The 26,933-nt window shown below is 41.8% G+C and overlaps 1 protein-coding gene across 9 annotated transcripts in view; it reads right to left on the bottom strand.

The window, feature by feature from the left end:
• MRTFB (myocardin related transcription factor B) overlaps positions 1-26,933 on the bottom strand; it is a 201,054-nt gene that overhangs the window by 37,148 nt on the left and 136,973 nt on the right. For 5 of the 9 annotated variants that reach the window (XM_053894394.1, XM_019468630.2, XM_019468636.2 and 2 more), the window contains 7 exons: positions 25,425-25,490; positions 23,338-23,393; positions 22,073-22,148; positions 18,271-18,432; positions 16,107-16,285; positions 4,246-4,380; positions 1,276-1,523 (listed from right to left, as the gene is read on the bottom strand). In XM_053894394.1, coding sequence (XP_053750369.1) covers positions 1,276-1,523; positions 4,246-4,380; positions 16,107-16,285; positions 18,271-18,432; positions 22,073-22,148; positions 23,338-23,393; positions 25,425-25,490 — 922 coding nt within the window. Of the gene's footprint in view, positions 1-1,275; positions 1,524-4,245; positions 4,384-16,106; positions 16,286-18,270; positions 18,433-22,072; positions 22,149-23,337; positions 23,394-25,424; positions 25,491-26,933 lie in introns of all 9 variants that reach the window. The other 4 variants (XM_019468635.2, XM_019468629.2, XM_019468631.2 and 1 more) reach the window with 1 other exon arrangement.

Here is a 26,933-nt window from a genome sequence, read left to right as displayed (position 1 = left end):
ATATGAGGAGACGGTTCTTAACAGAGGAGCTTTTTAGCAGGTCTCACTCCTTGTCTGCTCCTAGGAAACAGGGCTCCCTGTGGTGGAATGCTCAGCATACGTGGAGAATATCCGAGTCGAATTTCCACACCCACATGGATCATGAATTGAGTGGCCTGCTCACTGAGAAAAACTTTCAACTCGAATAAACTTTGCACCTTTTTGTACAGTTTGTCTTGTGAGGTCAATGTAAATGTCCCTTTCTCCTGATAACTGAGGGAAATGAGAGACGAGGTATTTTCATTTTTACCCATGTTTCCTGGAAAATGCATACTCAGGATGGAGATCTAGAAATTTCCTTCTGTACATAATTAAAGTTCACTACGGATGTCTTGCTGTGGATTCAGTCTCAGAAGCTGTCAGAAGTCACTTCCTTCTGTCTCTCTCAACTGGGCTCAGACTTTGGAAACGTGTTCCTTCTCCACAGTTGTTGGTCACCAAGACCTTTAACTGTCTTGGAAACATCTCTCATCTGTTCTTTCCTTCCCCTTATCAATGCCCTCATCTTCTCACATCTCCTTTATTGTGAAATGTCTGTCTTGCCTACTGCCAGACTCCCCTCCGTGACCAGCATCTCACTGTCCTTTGGTGCACTGTGGCGTCACCACAACAGCCCTCTGAATCATCTACCACGTCAAGATGCAAGGCTGCCCGGCTTCAGATTCCTCTGGACAGCGGCTCTACTCAGTTTTGTCTCTACTTTTCATCCCATTCCTTATTCAGGCTATTTTCCCTGTCATCCCATCAACAGGCATGGCCCGCTCCTTCCTCTGTTCTCGCACGGGGGCGGGGGGGGGTGCGGGTCACTCTCCTTTGCGTGAAAGGGCCCCGCCCAAGTTTTGGGCTCTTTCTCACAGAGGTATCCTGCCTGCTTTCATAAAGCTTTCCTTGACCACTCCGGCTTCTACACTCATCCCCCCGCACCCTGCCTTTTTTAAGCTGTTTATAACAAGACTCTCGCTCCTTACACTTTTCTCGCGGTGCCTAATACTACATGGCAAACAACAGGCAGACCTCTCCTGGGCGAGTAACTGTGACGAGGCACCGCTACCGTGAAAGGTCAAGGTTCGGAACCTATCTCGGAGGACAAACCCTGGAGTCACTGGCACGAGGGCAAGACGCCGCGGGACGGGCTTCGGGGACCAGGCAGTGAGACCGATCGCTGAGCGCAAGCGCCCCACGACATCCACCCCCTAGGAACCAGGGACGTGGCCCGCGCCGCCCCCGGCCCCGTACTTGAGCGGCGCGGGCAGGATGGTCTGGTAGTTGTAGTGCTGCTGCTGCTGGCTCAGGATCTGGAGCTGCAGGAACAGCTGCTGCTGCTGGAGGAGGCGGGCGTAGTTGGAGTCCATCTGGGGCTCGCTCTTCTCCCCCTTCTGGTCGGGCGGGATGTACTGGTGGTACTTGAGTTTCTTCACCCGCGGCTTGGGATCTTTGCACTTCTTGCCCCGGTGTTTGTCGTTAGGGTTCTTGGGATGGCTTTGCTGTTTTCAAGAGAAAGACAGGAGCATTTTAAGAGGCGCCATCACACGCGGCCTGTTCTACCGTGTGCCTGAATGCTCTGACGGTGACGTCAAAGAGCAAGGTGCCTCAGAAATTGGCGTAGCCGCTTCGGAAAGCAGTCCGCCGAATACGTTGCCAGAGCCACGAAAGCGTGGGTCTACCTCCCTGGACCGAGCAATCTGGCGCTTGGGGCTCAGCCGGCTGAGCTTCCGACTCTTGATTTCGCCCCAGGTCATGATCTCACGGTTTGTGGGTTCGAGCCCCACGTCAGACGCTGAGCGGACAGCGCGGGGCCTGTTTGGGACTCTCTGCCTCTCCCTTGCTCACACCTTCTCTCTCAGAATAAATAAACTTAAAAAAAAAAAAAAATCTGGCTCCTAAGAACTTACTTTCTCCTGTTCCTTGTTTTCTTACAGTAGGGAAAGGATATACTCCACTGAGCATTATCTATTCAAGTTCAACAAAGTTACTTTGGGTTTCTTGTTTAGACACACTTGTATCTATTGTCTCCTAGTGAAAAAGAGGCTGTACGCCAAATATACAAATGGGAAAGGATTAGGTATGCTTCCCCCTGTGTCCTGCCTTCAGTCATTAAAAATATACTCTTTAGAGACTATGTAAAAACAGAAGAGTGCTTCTAATGGAACAAAGCAGACTATAAAGTTGTGTATTTCTAAGGAAAACACAAACACACACACAAAATACTGCAGTCTCACAATATTCATCAATTCACCGTCATCTGCTTATCGTGTTATCGACAACAGATTTTACTTCTGGTCGTTTCAAAGTGATTGAAACAATGAACGGAGTGTGAGTTAAGGAGGCTGGACTCTAACTGTTACGTAATGATACAAGTGACTCAGCCAATCAGGAAGGCACCTGTTGGTAAGGGAGGGGGGCAGGCACGTAAGGACCACTGTTCCTCAGACGAAATCTGCTCTTATTTCTCCACTGGCACATTCTCTCAGGAAGGGAGGGCGGGAAACAGCTTTCCTCACAAAAACCCAAAGAACTGTGGTCTGTTTCCCAGTACGTACCTGTCTTCTCCTCTACTAGCAGAGTCCTAGGATCGCCTACCCAGCCTCTGAATGTCACATTCTTAAAGGATGCCTTTTGCCCCAGAATCAAAGCCCTCCTTAAAGAGGCACTCACTAGTGAAGAGGAGAAATTCAGAGGAGAGGAGAAGCAGAGACCTCTTAGGATCCACAGGGAAAGACGCACTGGCAAACAGTCTTTGTGCCATCAGTGGTACGTGTTTGCGGATGTGGGCAGAGGGGTGCGAGCGGGCATTAGCTCAGCTGCCGCTTGCCACACTCTGGAATTTCGGGCTCCAAGAAGAAGTGATGGAAGATGCTGAAATGCACTGATCTGTGCCCTGAAGCCACAAACGCTGGGCCACCCTGACAAAGAGAGGCTGGAATAGAAACAGAGCCTTCTCTGCAGGAGAGCTGAGGACCAGGAGAGCGCCAGAGGGTAGCCGGAAGAAGCCAGGAATCCGCCCCAGGTACCTCCCCTGGGAGAGCGCAGCCCTGTGTTCACCCGGAGGCAGAAAGAAGGCTCTCCAACCCTTCAGGGGGCCTGGGTCCTTCCTGGCCTTGTGACTTCTTTGGGCCTCACTTCCTCATCTGGTAGGTGCAGAGAGGGTCAGCTAGCTCTCTGATGTCCTTTTTTAGTTCTAAAAGTTTGAGATCAGGGTTCTGCTGCTTTTGGCAAAAGCTGTATCGGAACTGTTTAGACTATTCCTCTGTTTATCCCCCCCCTTTATTTAGCAGTTCTAAATGGACTTAAAAAAATCTTTTTAAGCCTACTATATATTAAAATTTTTAATCTTCCTTGGGGCCTATTCTAACTGAATTGTTTCACCAAGTAAAATTTAGGGAACAGTGCCACCAACGTGCAGCTTCTCGGAAGAACAAAACGAGCTTCAGCGGGCCAAATCTGCTAAAGCAAAAAACGCAGCCGCCTGTCTGAAGCCTCTGACCTGTCATGTGATACATGTGGAGTACCAGTGAGCTTGACCTTGTGTATAAACTCCAAAATTATGTTGCCATTAAAGACGTCTGTTCGTGAGGGGCGTGACTCCCCAGTGCTGTGCTGAAGTGAGTCTATCCTACTCTCCTCCCAGTGTGTCTTTCATGTCAGCAGCCTGGATGGAAGCAGGATTGGGAACCGCCGACAAAATGTACCCTCAAGCCTTTCCGCGTGGCTCTGGGAGTTTTCTAGAGACCAAATTTTGTGCAGTTCTTTGGTGACTACAGAACAACAGGGCATCTGCTGAAGGTGGTGGTTTCCAATATATTTTTTTTTTCTTAATTTTTTTTTTTAAACGTTTATTTATTTTTGAGAGAGAGAGACAGAGCATGAATGGGGGAGGGTCAGAGAGAGAGGGAGACAGAATCTGAAACAGGCTCCAGGCTCTGAGCAGTCAGCACAGAGCCCGACGCGGGGCTTGAACTCATGGACCGCAAGATTGTGACCTGAGCCGAAGTCGGACGCTTAACTGACTGAGCCACCCAGGCGCCCCGGTAGTTTCCAATATTAAGGCCTGACCTAGCAAGTCTGCCCGTGGGTTTTGTCTTCAAGGCTTCAATCAGGCTGAAAGGCGGGCTAGGAGGTGCAGAAACTTGCCTTTGTGTTCCCCGCATGGGCCACAGACGCGCCACGAGTAAACCAACCTCACACCGGCGCGTGCCGGGAACCCACCTTCACCAGCGACGGGCCAGGCTTTGCTGAGGACACGGTGTTTGTGGAGAGCACAGGAGCGGGGGACCTGGTCGGGGGCTGATCCGGAGCAGGAGTTTTCAAGAATTCAGGAACTGCTGGGGACACTGAAGTAAACTGCTGGAAAAGGCGGAAAGAGAACAAGCATGTGAACTCGATGGCATAAAATTAGAAAAACCAGAATTATAAGGGAATGACCTCATTTTCTGAACGTCCCCTAGGAAAGAAACAAAAGAAAAATATACTATTGTGTCTGAGACCCAGATGGCAGAATAACAGGCTTTACGTCAACGGACCCAAGTATTTAGTCTTTGCCCCAATGGCAATGAAAAGCAAAAGCTAAATAAGGTAATTCGATTGACTACACCCTAGTAGTGTTTTCTCAGAAATACGGTCAGAACCGCCCTTTTTTGGCAGAAGCGAAGTCCAAGACTCTTGCAGAAATGATGAGAACGGTACGTGATACTTGTGAGGTTTTCTTGCTGTATAGATCACAGTAATGCCGGCTGATTTAAACGTGGCATTTACTTTCGCTTACGGGCCCGATCAGTCCTCTCCAGCATACCCCAGATCCACGGCCTGGCAGCATTCAGTAAGCAAGCTGCCACTCCCTGGAGGCCCCTCCACACACATGTGCTTTACAGCTTATGTCCCACGGTCCGAGCCCGACTAGCACTCTCTTTAACCATTTCCCCCATTTCCCACAACAGTTGGGCATCTGAACAATGTATTATTCTAAGACGGCCTTGTTTGACTGAGGGCACTCTCACACCCAAAGCAAGAAGCTAATTTACTACCGAGGTCAAACAAGTAACCACTAAACCTGGGTGTGGTGTCGTATACTAACAGAGGAAGCTACCAAAGGCTTTCATAGCTTTTATCAACAGCCTAACAGCCTATTTCTGCTGACACTCTACTTTAAGTAGATTTTAAGTATTCACTTACGAGGAAGAGATATTGATTACTATTCTCACAAATCAGTTAAATGTTGCACAGCAATTACTACATGGACTTAACTATTACCAGCCTTAATTTAAGAAAAAAAATCTCTTCCTTTATCACTCTGCTGCCCCGCCCACAACTCTCAAATTCATTACAAGAATCAAAATCAGTTCTTTTGCTGATGTACTTGGGTTTAAGAATAGCAGACTGTATTTTCCTTCCTTAAAATAAATGACCTGAGAACTCAGAGGCTATTCGGCAGCAAGAAATATGAAGCTTGGCACATACTAGTTATTCAATAAATATTTGTTTAATGGGTGAATGGAAATTCCTTGTGGCTTTACTCATGCTGGGTCACACTCTCAAGGCCGGCTGAGACCGTGAGGATGTGTGTGAGTGTGCAGTGAACTGTGCGTGCCCACGACGGCTCTCTCCCTAAGCATGGTTTTCCTTTCACCACTGATTTCCACTTGTAAATAATTATTACTGACAGTGAGGGTTGACAATAAAAAGACGTGACTTTTGAAAGATGGCTCTACGGTAACCCCCTTACCCACGGTTTATCTTTCTGCAGTTTCAGTGACCCATGGGCAACTGTGGTCCTGAAGGAGATGATCCGCCTCTGACATAGGGTCACAAGGTCAATGACAGCTTAACCCTACATTGCAGGCCTTTGTCATTCACCTCACTTCATCTTCTCATGGAGGCATTTTTATCATCTCACATCATCATCAGAAGAAGGGAGTGTACAATCATGAGATATTTTGAGAGTGGAAGCCCACATTCACATAACTTTTATTACACTTATAACTGTCCTATTTTTACAGTCGTTAATCTCTTACTGTGCCTCCTTTATAAATTAAACTTTGCACTGGTATGTACATATAGGAAAAAACCAGGGTATACAGGGTTCTGTGCTCTCAGCGGTTTCAGACACCCCCTGGGCTCTGGGAATGCATCCCCTGTGGGTAAGGGGAGAACACTGCACTTGATTTCATTCAAAGAGAAGTGAAAGAAACGAACTTCTCCAGGAGTCTCGACACCTGTACTCCAGGCTGACTTCTGCCCCCAAATGGCCCTGAGACAGCCGCTTCCTTAACGAACCTCTGACATGAAGGGAAGCTGATGGCCAGCTAAGTCACTGCTTTAAGGATATGGTTTTAAATTATTTGTTTTCCTCTCACTTTGCACATTTTTTGGAAGTGAGGATATTTATCTCTGGGTCAATTTTCCCATAGGGAAAAACATTCCTTGGCTGTTAAATAATTGGCATATGAAGTAGAATCACATATTTGTGTGTGTGTGTGTGTGTATAATATATATGTGTGTGTGTATATATATATATATATATATATATATATATAGTATATTTAAAAATTGTATATACAAAGGTGTGTATATTCATACGGGTGTGTGTGTGTTTTGTTCCTTGCAGATAAATTCTACTAACCTGGCAAGCTGTTTTACCCCTCCAGCCCCACAATGACTAATGCGATTGCAGTGATGCATTTGACAGCTGTCAGTGTTGATAATCTGGAAAATAATCCAGTAGCATAATGTGCTATCAATTATAATATTTATGAAAATGTTTCTCCTGTATTTCTAAGACCTTGTCTAACTGACTTCAGCCTTGATTACGGAAACTCTCATCTTACTAGCTCTTTTCAGTGTGACTCTGCTACTCAGAAAGCCAGAGGCCCCCCCACCCCCCACCCCAGCATTAACACAAGAATGACCCAACTGAGATACGGTGATTATTCACATTACCTTATCTGATGATAAATTCCGGTTAAAATGGGAGAAACGTCTAAACTCTTCTTTACATTTGCCAGTCTTTGTTATGTGCCTTAGAAATGACCCCTTAAATAACCTTACATCCTAGCTAGACGTTAGGATCCTAGTGACTAGAGTTACCCCAAAATCGAGGTATCAGTACTTCTGAAACGACAGTATTCCAAAAAAGATGAAAACAATATACAAGCCATAAAAGGACACCACACTTATGTTACCCCATCATAAAGCAAGCAGTATATTAAAATCTTAAAAGAATACTTCAAATGTTTAAATTTCCACTGACACCTAAGGTCACCTTTTGTACTTTCAAAATTTAATCTCAAATGATCCGGAGTCTTTTCTCCAAGGAAACAAAAGAGCGGCAAGCTTTGCTCTGTTTTCTTCGATCTGAGTGCTGTTCCCAAGCTACAGGTCTCACGACCGCCAATTCTTCAACTGTCATCATGACACTGTGACAGACAATGTCAGGAAAACACTGCTGTCTAATGAGGGATACTTAGGCTTTAAACAAAACCGAAAAAGAGAGCACTCTGAATCTTCAAGACTGACTTTTCTCTTCTTAGAAATTGCTAAGGGTAAGTTCTGCTACCAAAGAAAAAAATAAGTCAAGGTAAATGTTTAAGCTGATTAAAATTTTATAATGTATCAGGTGTCTGCACTGGTTCCTTCTGAAAAGATGATACACTTGTCAAGGACCAATCACTGTTCTCTGGTAAGTTCCTTTTTTATTAGATTTCTTTATGCAATCCAGAGGGGCAGAAACTAGATATTTAAAAACAAAGTTTTTTTGGACTGGAGATTTTAAGTCTAAAATACATGTGTTTTTAATTTAGGATACAGCACAGATCTTAATTAAGATGGGAATATGCAAATAAGAAATTCAAAATGCAATTATTCTTTAAATATTGTTTCCATACTCTGATCCCCAGACAAATAAAACAAATGCTAGTCAATGAATGGGCTGAATACAAATCAAAAACACATGCTCTGTATATTTAATAGATGGATATTTAATGTAAATTCTAGTTTTGCTAAAATATATCACTTAGCACTGACCACTTTATGTAATACACAGTTACGAGTTAAGATATTTCATTTTTTAAGTTTTTATTTATTTGTTTTGAGAGAAAGAGAGAGCGTGAACTGGGGAAGGGCAGAGAGAATCCCAAGAGGGTTCTGTGCTGTCAGCACAGAGCCCGACTTGGGGCTCAATCTCATGAACAGTGAGATCATGACATGGGCCAAAATTAAGAGTCGGACGCATAACTGACTGAGCCACCCGGGTGCCCCAGGCCTTTTCTTTTTAGAACAAGGAGTTGAACATTAATATTTTGGCACAATATCTACTGAACATTTGGTTGGTACATTTGACCTGGTTAGTAAAGAGGATCTGCATGTATCCCTCATTTAAAAAATCTATTATTTAAAAAGATTGTGGTAAAATACATATAAGTTACCATTTAGGGGCACCTGGGTGGCTCAGTCGGTTAAGCTTCCAACTTCAGCCCCAGTAATGATCATGCAGTTTGTGAGTTCCAGCTCTGCATTGGACTCTGTGCTGACAGCTTGGAGCCTGGAGCCTGCTTTGGATTCTGTGTCTCTCTCTCTCTGCCCCTCTCCAGCTCGCACTCTCTCTCTCAAAAATGAACATTAAAAAAAAAATTTTTTAAGTTACCATTTAAACCATCTGATGTATTAAAAATTTTTTTTTAATGTTTATTTTTGAGAGAGAGAGCATGTGCAGGGGAGGGGCAGAGAGAGAGAGAGGGAGACACAGAATCTGACGCAGGCTCCAGGCACCGAGCTGTCAGCACAGAGCCCGACGTGGGGCTCGAAGGCACAAACGGCGAGATCATTACTGGAGCTGAAGTTGGATGCCTAACTGACTGAGCCACCCAGGTGCCCCTAAAGCATTTTAAAGTGTATAGTCCTATGGCATTAAGTATATTCACACTGTTCTGTAACCATCACTACCATCCACCTCCAGAAAAATGGAAACTCTCTTTCCATCGAACGACTCCCCGTTCTCCCCTTCCACCAGCCTCTGACAACCACCATCTACTTAATGTCTATATGAATTTGACTATTCTAGCTCTTAATAAAGTGGAATCATACAGCATTTTTCCTTTTGTGATCGGCTTATTTCGTTTAGCATAATGTCCTGAAGGTTCATCCGTGTTATAGCGTGGGTCGCTCAGAATCTCCCTTCTCTTTTAAGCCTCAACAACATTCTACTGCATATACACACTGCATTCATTTGTCAGTGGCCACAAGGGTTGCTTCTGCCTCTGGCTATTGTCCACAGTGCTATGAACACGGCTATACAAATACCTGCTCAAGTCCCTGCTTTCAACCCTTTTAGGCATTTACCCAGAAATGGAATTTCTGGATCATACGGTAATTCTATTTTTAGCTTTTTGAGAGAACTGCCGTACCATTTTCTGTAGTGACTGTACCATTTCACAATCCCACCCAGAGGGCACAGGGATTCCAATTTCTCCAAATCCCTACCGACGCCTGTTAATTTATCTTCTTTGGATAGCAGCCATTCTAGTGGTGTGAGGTGATAGCTCATGGTGGTTTTGATTTGCATTTCTCTAGTGATTGGTGATGTTGAGCATCTTTTCATGTGTTTATTCACCATTTGTTGATCATCTTTAGAGAAATCCCTATTCTGGTCCTTTGCACATTTTATTTTTTTAGTGTTTATTTTTGAGAGAGAGACAGAGTGCGAACAGGGGAAGGGCAGAGAAAGAGGGAGACACAGAATCCGAAGCAGGCTCCAGGCTCTGAGCTGTCAGCACAGAGCCCAACGCGGGGCTCAAACCCACGAAGCACGAGATCATGACCTGAGCTGAAGTCGGATGCTCAACCGACTGAGCCACCCAGGTGCCCCTGTATTTCTTAAGTAACACAAAGAACAGCTGTCATTATGCGTTATAACAGGGTGACACGGGACGATGTGCTGGAAAAGGGTCTTAAGTAGAATCTCAAACCGATGGCATAATGAGAACAAAGTCATTACTTTAAATCCTGTGCAGGTCAGACAGATGCTGTCTTAATGACACCTGTAATACACGTAATGTAAGTAGCTCAGCGCCTGGCCCAAAAAAGTGCCCAGCAAATGTTGGCCATTCTTTTTTATCCTCATCTCAATTATATTTGATAAACCCTGACTGATTTATGAATACAGAGGAAAGGCCTATTCTGTAGAAAGTATACTTTCCTATTGGTCACAGGAGAACAGAGTTAGGAGCTGGGTTGGAACACAACTTCACAGTTAATGCTGGAAACCAGCTCCAAATCTAAGTCCTCTCGACATGTAAGTTACATACAATGAGATTGGAAGGGTAACAATAGAAATTACCACCAATATCTTTGATGCCCTAATTTAGGCCTTTATTGATAAGCATTTGTAATAAAAGTTAGTCTTGTTGTAATTATTTAATGTATGTGTACATGACCTTGCTCATTTTGTGAGCTTAAACCTAAGGTGTCTATATTATGTGGGAAAGGTCGTCTAGCTAAAAGTTGCTTGATACAATGGGAAAAAAACGTACCAAGCTCCTCTAATCCCGTCTTCATGAAAGTACACAGAGGATCTGACCCACGAGGTTCCTTCTCAGCCCTACTTCCAATTCAGCACAGGAGTTGTCCCCGCAGCACAGACTTGGAAAATGTCAGGTCACACGTACAGTTAAGCATGTGGGTGCTTATAATAAACGATTAATTAAATGGCTTAAGAAATCGCTGAGGGAGTAAAGGTCTTCAGATTAAAAGCACCAGTGTAACAGCTCCTGGTGCTCACATGTAACTAGCTGTTCTTAATTTTCTACAGCTTTCCATTGTTCAAAAATTTCTTAGGCATAAAATAAATTGAGCTCCACCAATGTGTGATGTCTGCTCCATTAATGTTGTGGCAAGTTCCTTTCCATCTGTACTTTGATCGGAATTGAAAAGAAAAGAGAATCATCCAAGGAAGGGCAGTGCTAGTCTCTTACAGACCACACAGAATTACATATTTCAAAGAAGAATTTTTTTTGGTGGAATGTACATTTTGAAGGAAGGATATGCTGGATATTATGTGTTTTATTATTTTTGTTTTGTAAGGAATCTATCTTTTATCTGAATATTTTCCTGTAGGACTCAATCCTCTGGTATCTCTCCGTATGTTTTGAGAAAGAAGTTAGGAGACAAATGTCGTAACACATTTTGGAGTTAAGCAAGCCATAAAACAATATTAAGCCTAATTTCCTCTAAAGTAATTATCTGTAAATATAACTTTTAAAGAACCAGAAAGAAATTCCCTACACTGGCCCTGAGATTTATATTAGGCCAAATTAAAAAAAAAAAATTGAATAGGAAAATTAGAAAAATGTGTTTTAATCACGTGATTAAATGTGTAGCGCGAAGTGATGACTAATTAACATATAAAAAACCCTGGTTCCGGCAAACAAGAAGAAAGCGAAATCTGTGACAGTTACTCTAAGTGGGGTCTATGGACTTTTGTTACCTGCCTGCTACAAGTACGGGAAGTCCCACAGAAATCTGGTGCTACCCTACTACTTTCACTGTGTTGTGCAAGAAGACTGGCCCACAATGATCTGGAAAACAAGCTATGTAAAAAACACATACTAGTCTTTCACTCCAGGCAATCTGAGGACCACTGGTCTATAGTAACAAAATTCACCAACCAAACTCCTGCCCTGAGTTTCCATTTTAAAGACTGAAAACTAAGACACCCAAGTTATAAGCGTTCTATGTTGTTTTGTTGTCCTGTCTTTATACGGACTGTTTCCATAACAGGGAGGACACTGACTTTGGGGAAGTACAGTGATAATTCTAAAGCAGGAAAAAAGAAATTACAGAGATAATCTCCCAAGTTTTTCATTCATTCAAGCAATAAGCACTTGCTGTGTGCTGGACCCTGCATGTTCAGGATGACATCACCAAGATAGAATGAGGGGACATCCCAGCCCTTTGGAAACTCGATGTCTAATGAGAAGCAGTGTTTTCAGGTACTTTTCCCTTGCGCTACAGATGCGAAAGTAATCATGTTTAGGGAAACAAATATATTTTATATATATATGAAGTGAGATGCCTGGACAAATTCATAAACCAACACTAGAGAACAGTGAAAACAATTAAAGTACAAAATGTGCCAAAACAGACCCTAATTATCATTTCTAGATGACACAAAAATCCCGAGGACGTTATAGGCATCACAAAGTTGCCTGTGCAGTTGATTGAAAAACAAACCCCCCAAACCTACAACATACTTAGAATCCTCCTCAAGGATTATTTTTCTTCAACATCAGTAGAGTACAGTTAACAGGGAGATGCTTCTTTAATCGAGTGAATCAAGGTGTGATATAATAATGAGAATCTTTGTCAGAGTCTTTCCTTATAAATACTAACACACTTACTACAAGGGAATTTTATGAAGGACATGCCACGTAAGAAGGTCTCAAGGTATGTGGTGCAGAAATTATGTGACAGGTAAAGGTGCGGCAGGCCAGCCTGAGGTTCTAGGTTCTTCTACTTGGATGTCTATGCAGGCAGCATACCCCTCTCTGAAGTGGGGCTTCCGGTGCAGGCCGAGCCGACAGATAAAAAGCAGACTGTTAAGGGTCTGCACGTAGCAGGCAGAGCTGGGGCTGCAGCAACATCAGTGTTCTAAAAGCCAGTGTTTAAGTTCCCGATGACCCCAGGGCTTCATGTGTATTGCACTGGCAATAAACTGACCAGACTGATTCTTCAGGAAACACTGCTATTCCTTTTTTCCTTCAAGGAATTCAGGAATGTCAGCCCACTGGGCAGGACTCTCTCTGGTTAAAGGTTCTCACTTAGAAACTTAGCTGGAGACCAAGTTTCAAGAGCAAAGTAAAAGACTTAATACAAGCAATGCAGAGACAGGAAAACGCTAATCTCCTACAACACAGGGGGGCTGTCATGAGGCCATCACCAGGCAGATGGCTGACAGGACAAAAATTCCATGTCACTAAAGCCAAGCCCACTCTGATAGCTGTCTGATATCCTGACCTAAGCAGAGAACAACCAAGATGGGTAAGTAGAACTGTTTTTTAATGGTATTGACTTGCATACCTGACATTCTTTTTAGCCCTATTTTTAAAGCTCAAACCCAGGGCGCAGCAAATATGTGAGAATACAGTAGGGGCTGGGCTCCCTTGGTCTCCCTGTCTGCCTGCTCAGACCTCAGGCCGTGGGTCTGGTCGCTGACCCCACCTCCTTCCAGACCAGGCTCTAGCCAAGCAGAGAGGCCAGTGACTCTCACCCTGAAACTCTGATAGGACAATCTGAACCCAGCTGCCTGCACTACCTCAGATGAATCCGAGCTGGAAAGGCTCTGCTCTCAAACAGAACACAAACACTGACTGCTTCTACAAGCCTGGCATCAGTCAGCGCTTGTGCTGAATTCAGTTCAACATTCACTGAGCGTGTCTTCTGTACCAGGCCCGGTGCTGGACGTTGCAGACGCACAGACACACCACACACAGACACATACACAGACAGACACGCGCACACACACACACACACGCGCGCGCGCGCACACACACACACACACACACTAAAGTAGCTCTCGTTCCTCTCTGAGAGTCAAAGTCCCTCTCCTCAAGGGCTTACAGTTTAGTTGGAGGCATCGACACAATATGCAAATGCATGAATGTATTTCAGATCATGGTGATAAGGTCAATAAGGAAAATCCTGCTGGAAGACCTAGTCCCTAACAAACAGACATTCAGGAATGAGAAGAAATGCTGAAAGAAAATACGCAAACATTTTTAATCACCAAATTTCCATACCCCTCTGAACCCACGCCTCCCCTGGTGTAAGGGTTAAGGCAGGTAATTGCTAAATTCCTTCCCAACTCAAAAATGCTATGATACTTGGCTTTAACAAGAACATTTTCTACTGAACTTAACCAGTTCCATTAAGTAGTTCAATAGCTCTGGCTTAAAGATAACTAAATAGCATTAAAATTTCAGTAAAGCAAAAAAAGGCTATAAGGAGATGAACAACTAACTTATGTGCAGCATAAGACTTCTTACATAACCAAACGAAACATGAACACCCATTGGAAAGTAAGAAATGGGAATTTCCAATGCAATTATTAAAAACTATTTGTTAGATTCCTTTGCATGCACTAGATTTTCAGTTCCCAAAACAATCTGACACATAATACGTGCTCAGTAAATATTTGTCGAACAAAGAAGTTCAATCTAACCCAAATTAAGAAGCCAGTTACAACACTGAACTCTCCAAACAGTGTGCGAGGTTTACAGTGAAGGCATTACCTACCTGTGGTAAAGACACAATGACTGTGGGAACCGTATTACCTTCTTGGAAGGCAGTTGAAATGCCCATCTTTTACCTAAAAAGGTCCAAATCCATTTCAAAACCTGGTAACTATCCAAAGAAATAATCAGACAAGTGTCCAACAATGTATGCATAAAAAACTATGGAGGGGGCGCCCGGGTGGCTCAGTCGGTTGGGCGTCCGACTTTGGCTCAGGTCATGATCTCGTGGTCCGTGAGTTCGAGGCCCGCGTCGGGCTCTGCGCGGACAGCTCAGAGCCTGGAACCTGCTTTGGATTCTGTGTCTTCCTCTCTCTGCCCCTCCCCTGTTCGTGCTCTCTCTCTCAAAAATAAATAAACGTTAAAAAAAAAAACCTTCTGTGCATCAAAGGACACTATCAGCAAAAGGTGAGGACCAACACAAAGAATGGGAGAAAATATTTGCTAATCGTATATCTGATAAGGGGTTAATATACAAAGAACCCCTACAATTTAATAGCAGAAAAACAAATAATCTGATTAAAAATGGACAAAGGACTCAAACAGACATATCTCCAAAGATGACATATAAATGGCCAACAAACATATGAAAAGATGCTTAACAGCACTAGTCATTAGAGAAAGGCAAATCAAAACCACAGTGAGATACCACTTCATAACACTAGAATGGCTACTATCAAAAGAGCATAAACTAGTAAGTGTTGGTGAGGACGTGGAGAAACTGAAACCCGTGCATGCGGGAGTGTGAAACGGTACAACCACTATGGAGAACGGCACGGAGGTGCCTTAATAAACTAAACATAGAATTACCATGTGGTCCATCAATCCCACTTTTGGGTATATGCCCCAAGGAAGTGAAAGCAGGGTCTCAAAGAGATATTTCCAAACTCATGTACCTAGGGCCGTTATTCACAATAGCCAGAGATGGAAGTCAATGACTGCCGATGAGTGGACACACAGAGTATGGCATATATCCATACAATGGACTGTCGTTCAGCCTTAAAAATGAAGGAGATTCTGTCACATGCTACAACATCAACAAACCTTGAAGGTATTACGTTAAGTGACATAAAAAGGCAAATATTGCATGATTCCATTTATATGAGGCATCTAAAGGAGTCAAATTCATATGTACGTATGTACATATTTACTTAAATTCCAGTATAGTTAACACACGTCATATTAGTTTCAGGTGTACAATATAATGATTCAACAATTCTATACATTACTCCGTGCTCATCATGGTAAGTGTACTCTTAACAGCCTTCACCTATTTCACCCATCCCCCACCCTAAAGGAGTCAGATTCTTAGAGACAGAAATGCAACGATGGGCGATCATCAGGGTCTGGAAGGAAGGGGGATGGGGCGTTACTGTTTAATGGCCACAGTTTCAGTTTTTGAAGACAAAAAGTTCTGGGTATTTGTTGCACAACACAAGTGTACTTAACACTACTGAGCTGCAGATTTTAAAATGGTTAAGATGGCAAAAAAAAGGGGGGGTGGGAAGGGTTATATTTTATAGTGTGCGAATTATACCCCCAACAAAAGTTATGTGAAACATTTTAAAAAGCAAGTTACACAACCATTTGTAAAATAAAAGCGTGTGTATAGAACAGAAATGAAATGTAAGAATCTACTGAAAAATGTTAACAGTGTTTGTATTACAGTGAAAAAGAAGTCTGTAGTTTCCCACACTTTCAGACTTTTCTTCTGGAGAAAATGTAATTACCTTGATATACAAAAAACAGGGCGTGGTCTCTATTAAGGGGCAGAAACAAGAAAGCTGATACCTGGGCTGGAGTGCTTGTAGTCACGGGAGACGGCGATTCACTAACTTTTGCCTCAGTCGGGGAAGCGGCGGACCCCTGCGAGTCCTGGCTGGCTGGCTGGTCTGGAGACAGAGCATCACTGCTGTCTTCGTCAAATGAGAAATCGCCCTGAGTTTGAGGATAGTCCTCCTTCCCAACGCCTAAAGAAAGAAATGATTTTCAACTTAACTTGACCTTGGAACACCAAGCTTACAATGATAAAGAAGGAGAAACAATGTTTAGTACAAGAACTTAAGAAGCTGGTTTAAAAAAAAAAAATTGATGGGGCTCCTGGGTGGCTCAGTCGGTTGAGCGTCCGACTTCGGCTCAGGTCATGATCTCACTGCTCGGGAGTTCGAGCCCTGCACTGGGCTCTGTGCTCACAGCTCAGAGCCTGGCGCCTGCCTCGGATTCTGTGTTTCCCTCTCTCTCTGCCCCTCCCTGACTCATGCTCTTTCTCTCCCTCTCTCAAAAATAAACAGTAAAACATTAAAAAAAATCGAACATAATGTACTTCCCAGAGGAAGGACACACCAGTCACTACCTATGATGAATACTTGGGGAAGAAAGTCAGATCAGATCAGTCTGAATCAGATCAAGCCTTTGGATCCAACTACCAGTTTCAGGAAATACAGAAGACAAAAAAAGTTTTTAATGACACTGGGAATGCTAATGCATTCAGTAAAATCCAGTATGTGGGCATGGCTAGAGAACAGAAGGCTTTTTCACCAACGAAGTAAGAAAAGTTAGAAGACCCACCCAGGAGATTAAGATTTAAGAGCTGTATCAGCAAAGACAAGGTGTGAACCTCGCTTGGACCCTGATGTGGAACACGAGTGTTAAAAAACATTAAGAGGCATGGGAGAAAACGGAGCTATGGTTCGGTATCTGTGGATGAGTCCCATTCCATGGAGAGGCCCAGTTACGCTGATGCCTTGCCTTTTGGGGCCCATTTCTTTGGGATTGAATGGAATCATCATTGAATGTACTACTTAGAATTACTGACTACAAATTGCCTGAGATTTAAACCCATACTCAGGCAAAATATGAAGTCCCCAGAGTAATGGAAACAAGACTAGTTTTTACAGCAGGATATTAACTTTTCAAAATTGCTTGCTGAACAAGCGGTATTATTATTATTATTTTTTCTGCTAAAACTTGTGCCAGAATATAAAGTATGCGTGGTGAGGAAACATTAGTAACTATGATAAGATCAGGATAAAATGGACAAATTTTACCATTCTTAATAAATACATCTGTCCTCATGTGCTACTTACGTTGTTGAACTAACACTGAACAAGATATTCATCTTTCCTAGAAGTACACAGAATTAAGTAATGAAAAATCTGTAAGGATCTTAAACAACACAACAGAAATTAAATAGTATAATGAGTAAGTTGAATTAAGAAAACGTCAGAATGAGGGGCGCATGGGTGGCTCAGTCGGTTGAGTGTCCAACTTCAGCTCAGGTCATGATCTCACGGTCCGTGAGTTCAAGCCCACGTCGGGCTCTGTGCTGACAGCTCAGAGCCTGGAGCCCCTTGGGATTCTGTGTCTCCCTCTCTCTCTGCCCCTCCCCACCTGTGCTCTGTCTCTGCTGAAAATGAATAAACATTTAAAAAAAAAAAAAAAGATGTCAGAATGAAATTGGAACTTAAGGACAGAAACCTCAGACGTGACAAGAGGAACTTCTGTGTTAACTGGTAAGAGATGCTTCATCTACCTTATTACATAAAAAACAAACAAAAAATCCCAAGAATAACGGGAATTGGTGCAAGTATTAATCGACTTCTAATTCACCCAGAAAACAATACTCATGATCGGTGCTGGCTTTTTTATTTTAATGTTTTTTTTATTTTAAGAGAGCGAGAGAGAGCATGTGCACGAGAGGGGGAGGGGCAGAGAGAGAGGGGGAAAGAGAGAGAGAGAGAGAGAATCCCAAGCCGACTCCACACCGACAGCACAGAGCCTGACGTGGGGTTCGATCTCATGAACCAGGAGATCATTACCTGAGCCAAAATCAAGAGTCGGACTCTTAAGTGACTGAGCCACCCAGGTGCCCCTGGTGCTGGCTTTTTAAATTAAATTTGTTTGAAACTTCCAAGTTTCTCTTTCTCCCAGAAATAGTAAATTTTTAGAGTCTTGCCTATAATTGCTTCCTTAACACTGGAGTCTACAGGAAGGATGTTTTTCTCTACCAGCTCCATAGGACCAGGTCTTTGAGCAATCTTTTCATTCAGATCATCCGCTAGTCGAGCTCTTTTCAACTTCATCTGAGTAGCCTGCAGGGATGGTTCTGCAAATGTTTCTAAAAGAGGAAACATAGTTTTAACCATTACTTGAATTACTCGGTTCCATAACGTTCCTTCTGGCCAACTGAATCTAATTTAATTTAAACTGGGTTAAACATATTTATGTGTTCTCAACACACCGATGGAAAGAGAAGTAGGCTGTTGAAGAATGCTGTAGTGTACACTGTATATTTTTAGTCCTGGATACTTTATACTGTCCATATAATGCCCTTAGACGCAAATTAACATGAACTCGAGCCAAAAATGTGGTACTGCTCTTGTTCATTTACGGTGAGAGGATCACAGTCACATTTGTTAGGGATTGGGAGGTCTGGAGGATGAACACGAGGGATGTGGTCCATCCGTGGCCCAAGAAGTGTCCAGGTGTGATCTGGCTTCACTGCAAAGTCAACTGCGAGACGTGGCACTGTTCTCTTACTTAGTTAGGTCCTAAAGCTTCTCTGCAGGAGCCAAAGGAAGAGCCAGAATCAAATTCTTGGGTTGATCCTTGTGTGTCTCAGTCAATCATCCTCACTAAGAATCTGGGTTTATTTCTGGGTATATAACCTTGGAACATTCAATTACATAGTCCTATGTCATAAAGATAGATGTCAATGGTCATAGAGAAGGCTCGGCTCATCTACTTGCAAACAGGAAGTTGTGCAACAAATGCAAAAGTAACGTAAGTATCCTAGCTCATTCATCTGGGTAACTGTGTCAATGACTTGGCTTCTGGTACCTCTCATTAACATTTTATTACATTGTTCTAAATAATGTTTAGAAGTGATTAAAAACATGGTGAGATGTTAACCCCAAATTCTGAGTTGACAGTTGCCTGCCAGTTAAATTATATAGCAGAAGGTCTTTTAATGAAAATCCCCATAAATAATCTCAGGATTAACTGATGTTCTCTTTTTAGTGGGTACAATGTCCTGGCTGAAGCCCAAAGCACACCAAAAGCCCACGGCCCGTGAATTACTCCCCAGCACATCCGAGTGCTTCTCCTTCCACCAGCTGAATTACATGCTTACCAAAACTCAACCTTGATGGTCCACAAAACAGTTCATATCATTTCATATCTGCTGTCAACACATAATTTAACTACATCTTACAGGAAAATGATAAACTTCAAAAATAAGACTATTTCTTGGGAACCTAAGTTAAAGCCTTTGGAATGATTTGATAAAGGTGGGTTATTACAGAATAAGTCACTGTCAAATTACGGCAATTAACAACTAAAATATTTGGGAAAAATTATAAAATCTAGGATTTTCCAACTCAGATTGCTTTTCAAGTGTCTTTATGTTGTTTTTTCCACCCTAAATGGAAATTGTAGATGACGTATGATAGCTGTGCTTCATGCAAGAAAGATGATGTGAACTCCATTCACTTCCCTAATGAGGGCCCTGGTCTTAAATCAGAGTATTGGTAATAAATGCACATTTCTGTAAGTGAAGATAACATGTGTGACCTCTCATTTTTAACATTTTCCTGTATAACCTTAGGCTGTGGCCCCCATCTTATTACATAAACCACTTCTAACCACACAGGAAGATGACAGGTAGAGAGAATGAGACCATGCAAATCACTCTTAGGGTGATTTTAAATGCTGTTGTTAAGATCTAGGTAGGACAGTCTTCTGCCTTTCTCCTTTCTCCCATCAACATTTCCATATCAGGAATATGTCTGGAATGAAAATATCCCGAAAGTAAATAATTAGACGCTGGGATTTTGGTATGTTTCTGTTTTTGGTCTTGTGATCTCCTCATCTCCACGATGCTGAGGTTAGATTTTAGCTGAACTTCAGAAAAATAATTTAGACTTTTGCCTGCCAAACATCCAATTCAATCAAAATTGGGGTAATGTTAAGATAAGTTGGGGGGTTTGAAGTTATTTTTTAAAATTACAAATGATATATATTCTTTCTTTAAAAATCCCAACTTGAGAACAGATACTAAAAAAACATCACTTACGGGACGCTCATGCACATAGTTGGGTTTTTAACCATTGGGTAATCTTTTCTTCTTCTTCTTCTTCTTCTTTTTTTAAAGCAAATATGATTCTTTTTGATAGTTAAATGTATTTGCTTTGGTTTTAATTATATTAATAAAGCCTGTTACAATTAGAAGGCAAGGTGAAACAGACAGCATTGTTCCTTCAAAAATGTCCTTTATAGGTCAAGGTATTTTTAGGTGCAGAAGGAGCCCCGTCCCCAGTTACTTACCACCACAATTGCTTCCTGAAGATTCACTTAACCCTGACATTTTTTGGTAGCTGTTTCTACCCTACCACTTGAGTTCTGGAAAAGCTTTTTTAGCCCAATGGACTTCTGAGAACACACTAAGAGTAGTGGAAGGCATATACCCGTCACTTCCCACCCCAGATATGGAGATAGTCACATAATCATAGATTCTTTGGATTAGAAGAGACCCTACTTGGGGATGCAGATACCAACTTGCTACTTGGAATTTGTTTACAACATCCTACTCTGGTGTCATCCTGTGCTTCGTCCCCACCACAACAGCCTGTTTACTGCCATCGAGCCCTTTTCACAATCTGTAATTCATTTGTTTTGCCTGTTTATTATCTGTCCCTGCTACTAGATTGTAAACTTCATGAAAGCAGGCACCGATCTGGCTCATTTGCTGGGTCTCTGGGGTCTAGTTCACTGGCCAATGAATGACCACCTCAAATGAGCATAACCGTATTGCTTCTGGAAGAGTTTTAAACATGTCTGACCTTCAGGATATTACTCCTTATGATGAGCGACAATCTAATACTTTATAATATCAACCTAATTCTAATACTAACTCTATCATTAGACCAGAGGAGTAAGTATAATATTCCTACTTGAGAAGGGTCTCTGAATCTTTGTGAGAAATTTCCAGATTCTTTCTGTATCATCTCAGGGTTTAACACACTCAAGACTATCACGGGGTCAAGCTCCTAGTCCTTGCTTAATAAATCAGTCTGAGGAACAAAACAATGAAAGAAAACGTACTCAGGAGCTTATGCGGGGCGGGGGGGGGGGGGGGGGATACTTTCAAGAATGCTCTGTCTTTAGACAGAAAAACATTCTGGTATGAGTCATGTGTCTCACTAGAGACAGAACAGAACTGTCCCTACCAGCTTCACAAGTGATGAAGCTAGACCACTGAGGAAATCCGGTGGGCTAAGTGGAGAGTATTTATATTAATGGTCAGATCAAGCTGGACTGTTGTGGGTACGTAACGACAAACAAAAGATGTTAGGTGTGGGCAGTGCACCAGGTAGATATAACAGGGTCCATCCAGATAGGTGAAAATCTAGGGTTACACTTGTGGCCACTGTACCCTTTATGACTTAATGGGAAAATATTCCTCACTGATGAAGAAATCCTCTGGACCAAAAATGTTTTTCCAGAACAGATGGTAGAGACATCTACAGCACCAGTTGGTGGGGCAGAGTCAGTTCATCAATTGGTTATTTGGAGAATCAAGCCTTCCCCATGTATCTAACATAACATTTTAGCTTTGGGTCTTCATGTTGGCTATCCAATTTGGAGGATGTCAGCCTGTGGGGTAAAAAGTTATTAGATGGGAATAAACAGCAATGGTGGAATTCTCACTTCTTTTCTTGAGAAAATGCAGCAAAATAAGCAGAAATAAACATTTTTACCTTCTAAAATGTGCATCCTGACAAGTTCAGAACGATCTGGTCGGCTCCGAATCTTATGCTTCAAAAAGTTTTCAGTCTTGAGAGAGAGAGAGAGAGAGAGAGAGAGAGAGAGAGAAAGAGAGAGAAGAGAAGAGAAGAGAAGAGAGTGAGTCTTACTATAAATTGTTTATGACTTATTGTGGTTTTGCATTTTTCTCTCAAGGTACTCCATTTAAGTAAATTGTATACTCTTCGGTCATGATTTTGAGAAGAAAAGAGTAGCAATTAGTACTTTGAAGAGCTATTATCCAATACATAATTTAAACTGCAGCCTTCAAAACTGCACAGGCACTTGAAATGCATGCTGGCATAAAGTAAGCACTTTACAGACTTTTATTTTAAAACTTGGAAAAGGCAAAAGGCTCATAATTTGCACAGACATAGGATTTTGATCATTTAAATATCTAATAGCTACACTTCAGGTCAAGTAAAAATCCACCTAAATAACAAATTTCTTTAAAATCCTAATGTGTTTTCATTGATGAATTCATATCCTTGATCATACTTTCTTACTCAGAAAGGTTCTCAACTGAAACAATAAGGCTTTCAAATGGGTTTTATATTTTATAAGATTCTAAGAGATCATTATCGCCTTCTGGGAAAATTCCTACGGAATTTTTGGAACATGCTTATTTTCATATTGCATGATAGAAGTATTCCCTAAAGCAAAAAGAATGAATGTGCATAATGGTACTTTTAAACAAAAGTAATGAACATGAATTCGATGTGCAAATGGCATGGAAAACTCTCAAAGAATAGAGCGGAGTTGAAACACAGCAACTTCTTTAATTCAGCCAGATTCTCCTGCCCTTGGTCAAACGTACAGCTGACGCAGACCCAGTAAGGAAACCACCTAAAGATGTGTGGTTGTCGGGACACCACTTGGGCTGTCGGTCTGCTGGGGTAACAGGCGGCAGAAATACTCCATGGTTATTCTAAAACCTGTTGGTATGCCCCAGCACTGAAATGAAGAAATGCGATTTGTCCTTTATGTACAAAACCAGTTACTGGTTTTAAAAGAACAAAATTTGAACATCATGCTTTTTCTACAAACTTCCAAGATTCAACTACCCCAGAATATATAACTCTGGAAGCCACCTGTCCTGAAAATACACTGCATTTTCTCTATGGATATATTTAGGAGTACGATTGCTACTTGCCCACAGGTACTTTAAAATACAAGAGAGAAGCAGAGAAGCAGAACCTCTGAAACTGAAATTTCTTACTCTGGCTCGTTCCAAGCTTTTTATCTGCTCATGGAATGCAGCTGGGCTCTTCAAAGCTGTGAGAAGAATAAGAACCATGTAGACAGACGAGTTAATATTTCAGCCAAACGTTAGGGTACATTATGTTGATGTTCCTTCTTAATCTTACTAGTTTGCATCTACAGTTCCATTTATTACTAGTTCCTTTAGGAGATCTGCAAAATTTGAAACCTTAGACGTTTCAGAATTAAAATCATATATTCACAAATAAAACAAGTGAACATTGAGGATAGAGTTGTACACATAATGACAATACAAGTACCAGGTCAGACTAGTTGGAGCCAACAGTTGGGCCAAATTACCATCACCAAGGGAACCGCGTGATGACTCCTTGATGGGTCTTTGCTCTGAGTGGCCATAAAAGATACCAGAAAAAGCCCAAATGTCCAGAGGACGTTTAGCCTAGGAGTGGTCTAACCTTGAACACGAGGACATGCTACACTTTCTGTCTAGCAGAGCTGAGTTACCATTCACTGAGACCCCACAATGGACATAGTCCTTCGCCCTGTGGTCAATCACAGTTATATCGTGGCTGATCGTCACCACCTCGCAAGGTAGGTATCAGGCCAAGTACAGACAAAAGGCTCAAAGTGGTTACCCAAATTCTCGAAGCCATATAGCTAAATTGTGATCAAAGTGCAATCTAAGTCTAGCATTGTGAATTAGAAGGTGTCATGATCTTTCTATTGGACCACGGTGCAACTCACCCTAAAGACCTAATGATTCTTTAATATGTTAACTACTAGTACTTTAAATATTCCAAAATCCCAGAGGGAGGATAAGCAGTGTTTTACTAAAACATCATTTACTACAGTATTTCTATCAATTATCTTTGCAAAATCTTTTGTGTGTATGTCCACCTGTAAGAACTACAGGCAGTCAGACGCTGTGCATAGGATTTGGGCTAGGTTTACATGGGCCGTCACCTCTAAAACTTGACTCTCTGGGTAGGATTATTTTCAGCTCTGGTACCTGAAGCACTGCAAAGATTCCCAGGAGACAAGCCCATACAGGTTTCTGTCTAGGGAGCAGCTCCCAAAATCAGACTAGAGCTGGCTTGGCAGTGGTGTTTTAAATATCACTGATACTATTTAATTGATTGGTTCATCATTGGGAATGTGGTAGAGAAATCTGGCAGATCCTCAAACCACCTTTTGAGTCTATCATAATACTAGATTCAAAATATTTAGATACTCAATTAATAGTAGTCCAGAAAAGTTTTATTGGGAAAAAAGTCTACTGCAGAGAACTGTTCTCATAAGCCAAAAAAAGGTAGGGAAGCATAAATTCATTTTGTAATTTCTTCTTAGTCTTTTAAAGCCATATAAATTACTTCTTCGAGAGATCAATTTTTAGACAAATATCCATATAAATAATCATAACACCAAAGCAACCACTCTTCCACCTCTAAAACAGGAAATTACCTCCAAACTTGGTGAGCAAAGGTAAGAAGGCAACAGGCAAATATTCTAGAATTAATCAACTCTAAAAAATGAAGGCCTCGAAATACCTCCAAATTATCTACTTGGGCAAGAAAGATTTTATTAATTATAAATAGAATGTGTATTAGTCCTGTAACCGAGATGCACTTAATTACAGACCAGACTGTACTGTATCAAGGATAATTAACTTGAATTAAATAAAGTAGAACAAGTTTTAAAATTAATTTTATCACGTTACTTTTGCAAGTCAAAGTAACACTGGACCTGTTAGGCAGAGAGGAGTCTGATGATTTCAAAACTAACACGAGGGCTCATGTTGGAAGTGAGAACTGATTTCAACCTAACTACCCCGTTTTCAAGGTGTTCTTTGTGTAATACAGAATTAATTCAAGCCCATCTTTTACAGTGCATCTGGTTTTCAAAATGTTCTTTGAGAGGATTCTCTTAGGTTGGCAGCGCTGATGCCCGATTTTCCGTATCAGCTCACGTGGACGCCGTATACTGACTACGTGGACACAACTGAAAGCAGAGTGCGGTCCAGGTTCTTCCCGGACGGGTGCGCTTTGTTACATCACACTGGAGGCGACAGTGACACTGAAATCTTACGTGGCATGATGCCCTGGTCCACCAGCTGTTCTCTCGTCCTCCTCTGTTGGAGCCTCAGCTGGAGCACTGTGAAAAGGAAAGGATCACCACTGAGTTTATCGGCAACTGCAGGTGCCAACTAGCGGATCCCGGAGGAGATACAACTACGCTTTATTAAACCCCTTCTACTTCATAAGCGAGTGAGGATAATACCTGGCACCGTCCAACTTGTAAAAAGAAAACCGATTTGTAGTTTCTGCCAGTTTGGTGAGCTCGGAAGTTCCCTTGGCTTCTTTTTTGTTTAGTTAGTTCATAATCTTAATTTGATGAATATAGCTAAGTATTTGTTGTTTAAATACAATGACAACATACTCTGCAAATAAACAAAAATAGTTGGCTTATACCTAAGTTAAGACTTGGGAATAAAAAATTTTAACTTGTAGAAATAGAAATATGAGATTCCTTGACATTAATTGGCTTTTTTTTTTTTTTTAAAGCAACAAAAATTTATTTTAAGATTGACTTATTCGGAGAGATTTGCTCCATCTGGAACGAGTTTTAAATAGCTTTAATGAAGGCCAAGTATATAACAAAAATTAGACCTGTGAGGTATTACTAATGACCCAAAGGAAAATTTCTAAATTAAGAACTTAAAGTTTAATAATCTTTGCACAAACATCACACCATGTCTCACTCTACAAGTTCTAAAAAAAGCCAAAATCAATCGATATCTTATCTTTTTAATGAAGAGAAGAAAGAATAAATCATTAGAATTTGTAGAGAATGAAGTATACGTCACAAAATGTGAAAATCCAGTTTGCCACATTTAATTAAAAAAAAAGTTTCCCCTGTATTTCTCCAGCAGCTTCCTTTCCTAGCATCTATTTTTGTCTGGAAAACGAGCCGATCTTCACAAAAGAATTACGTGAAGTAACTTTGAAAAATACTTTCCTTGGTTTACCTTATGTTCAATTTTAAGTTTCTATTTTGATTTTTGTGGTTTCATCTATGGATGAAAACCAAGGTTAGGATTATTAAGGGTCTGAGTAAGGTTTGCCAATATGCTAAAAAAAAAATTACCTCTATGTACTTCTGGAAGAAAGAGAGAGAATTTTCTAGCAAGGGGGTGATGGCTGGCCCGAGAGGCTAGCTCAGGCCAGTCACGCACCCAGGCTCAAACAATATGCAAATGATGGCTCCTAGTTGTAACGACCCCCTGAGATCCAAAGGCACAGGGCCCAGGGCCCTTATATCCTTTGCTTTTTGCTTGCCCTTGTGCTGGGTGCACAGCACAGTCCTAGAGACAGTTCCAAAACAGTCTAGACTGCAAAATGGCTTGTAAACACATTTTCTTATTCAATGCTAGATATGAATGTCATCCTTTACTAAATGCTGAAAAATTTTTTTTGCTTCTTTTGGGGGCCGTAGGGATCACAAAGCATCAATGACCTCCCATTTAGAACCGAAGCAACTGACCTAAGATTCTATCACATAAAGCCAAAGAAAAATTTGATGAGTCAAAAAAATACA

The sequence above is a fragment of the Panthera pardus genome, unplaced genomic scaffold, assembly GCF_024362965.1.
Source record: "Panthera pardus isolate Hobbes unplaced genomic scaffold, ASM2436296v1 HiC_scaffold_5, whole genome shotgun sequence".
NCBI lineage: Eukaryota > Metazoa > Chordata > Mammalia > Carnivora > Felidae > Panthera > Panthera pardus.
Note: the sequence above shows the minus strand (reverse complement) of the source record. Positions and strands in the feature narration are given on the sequence as shown.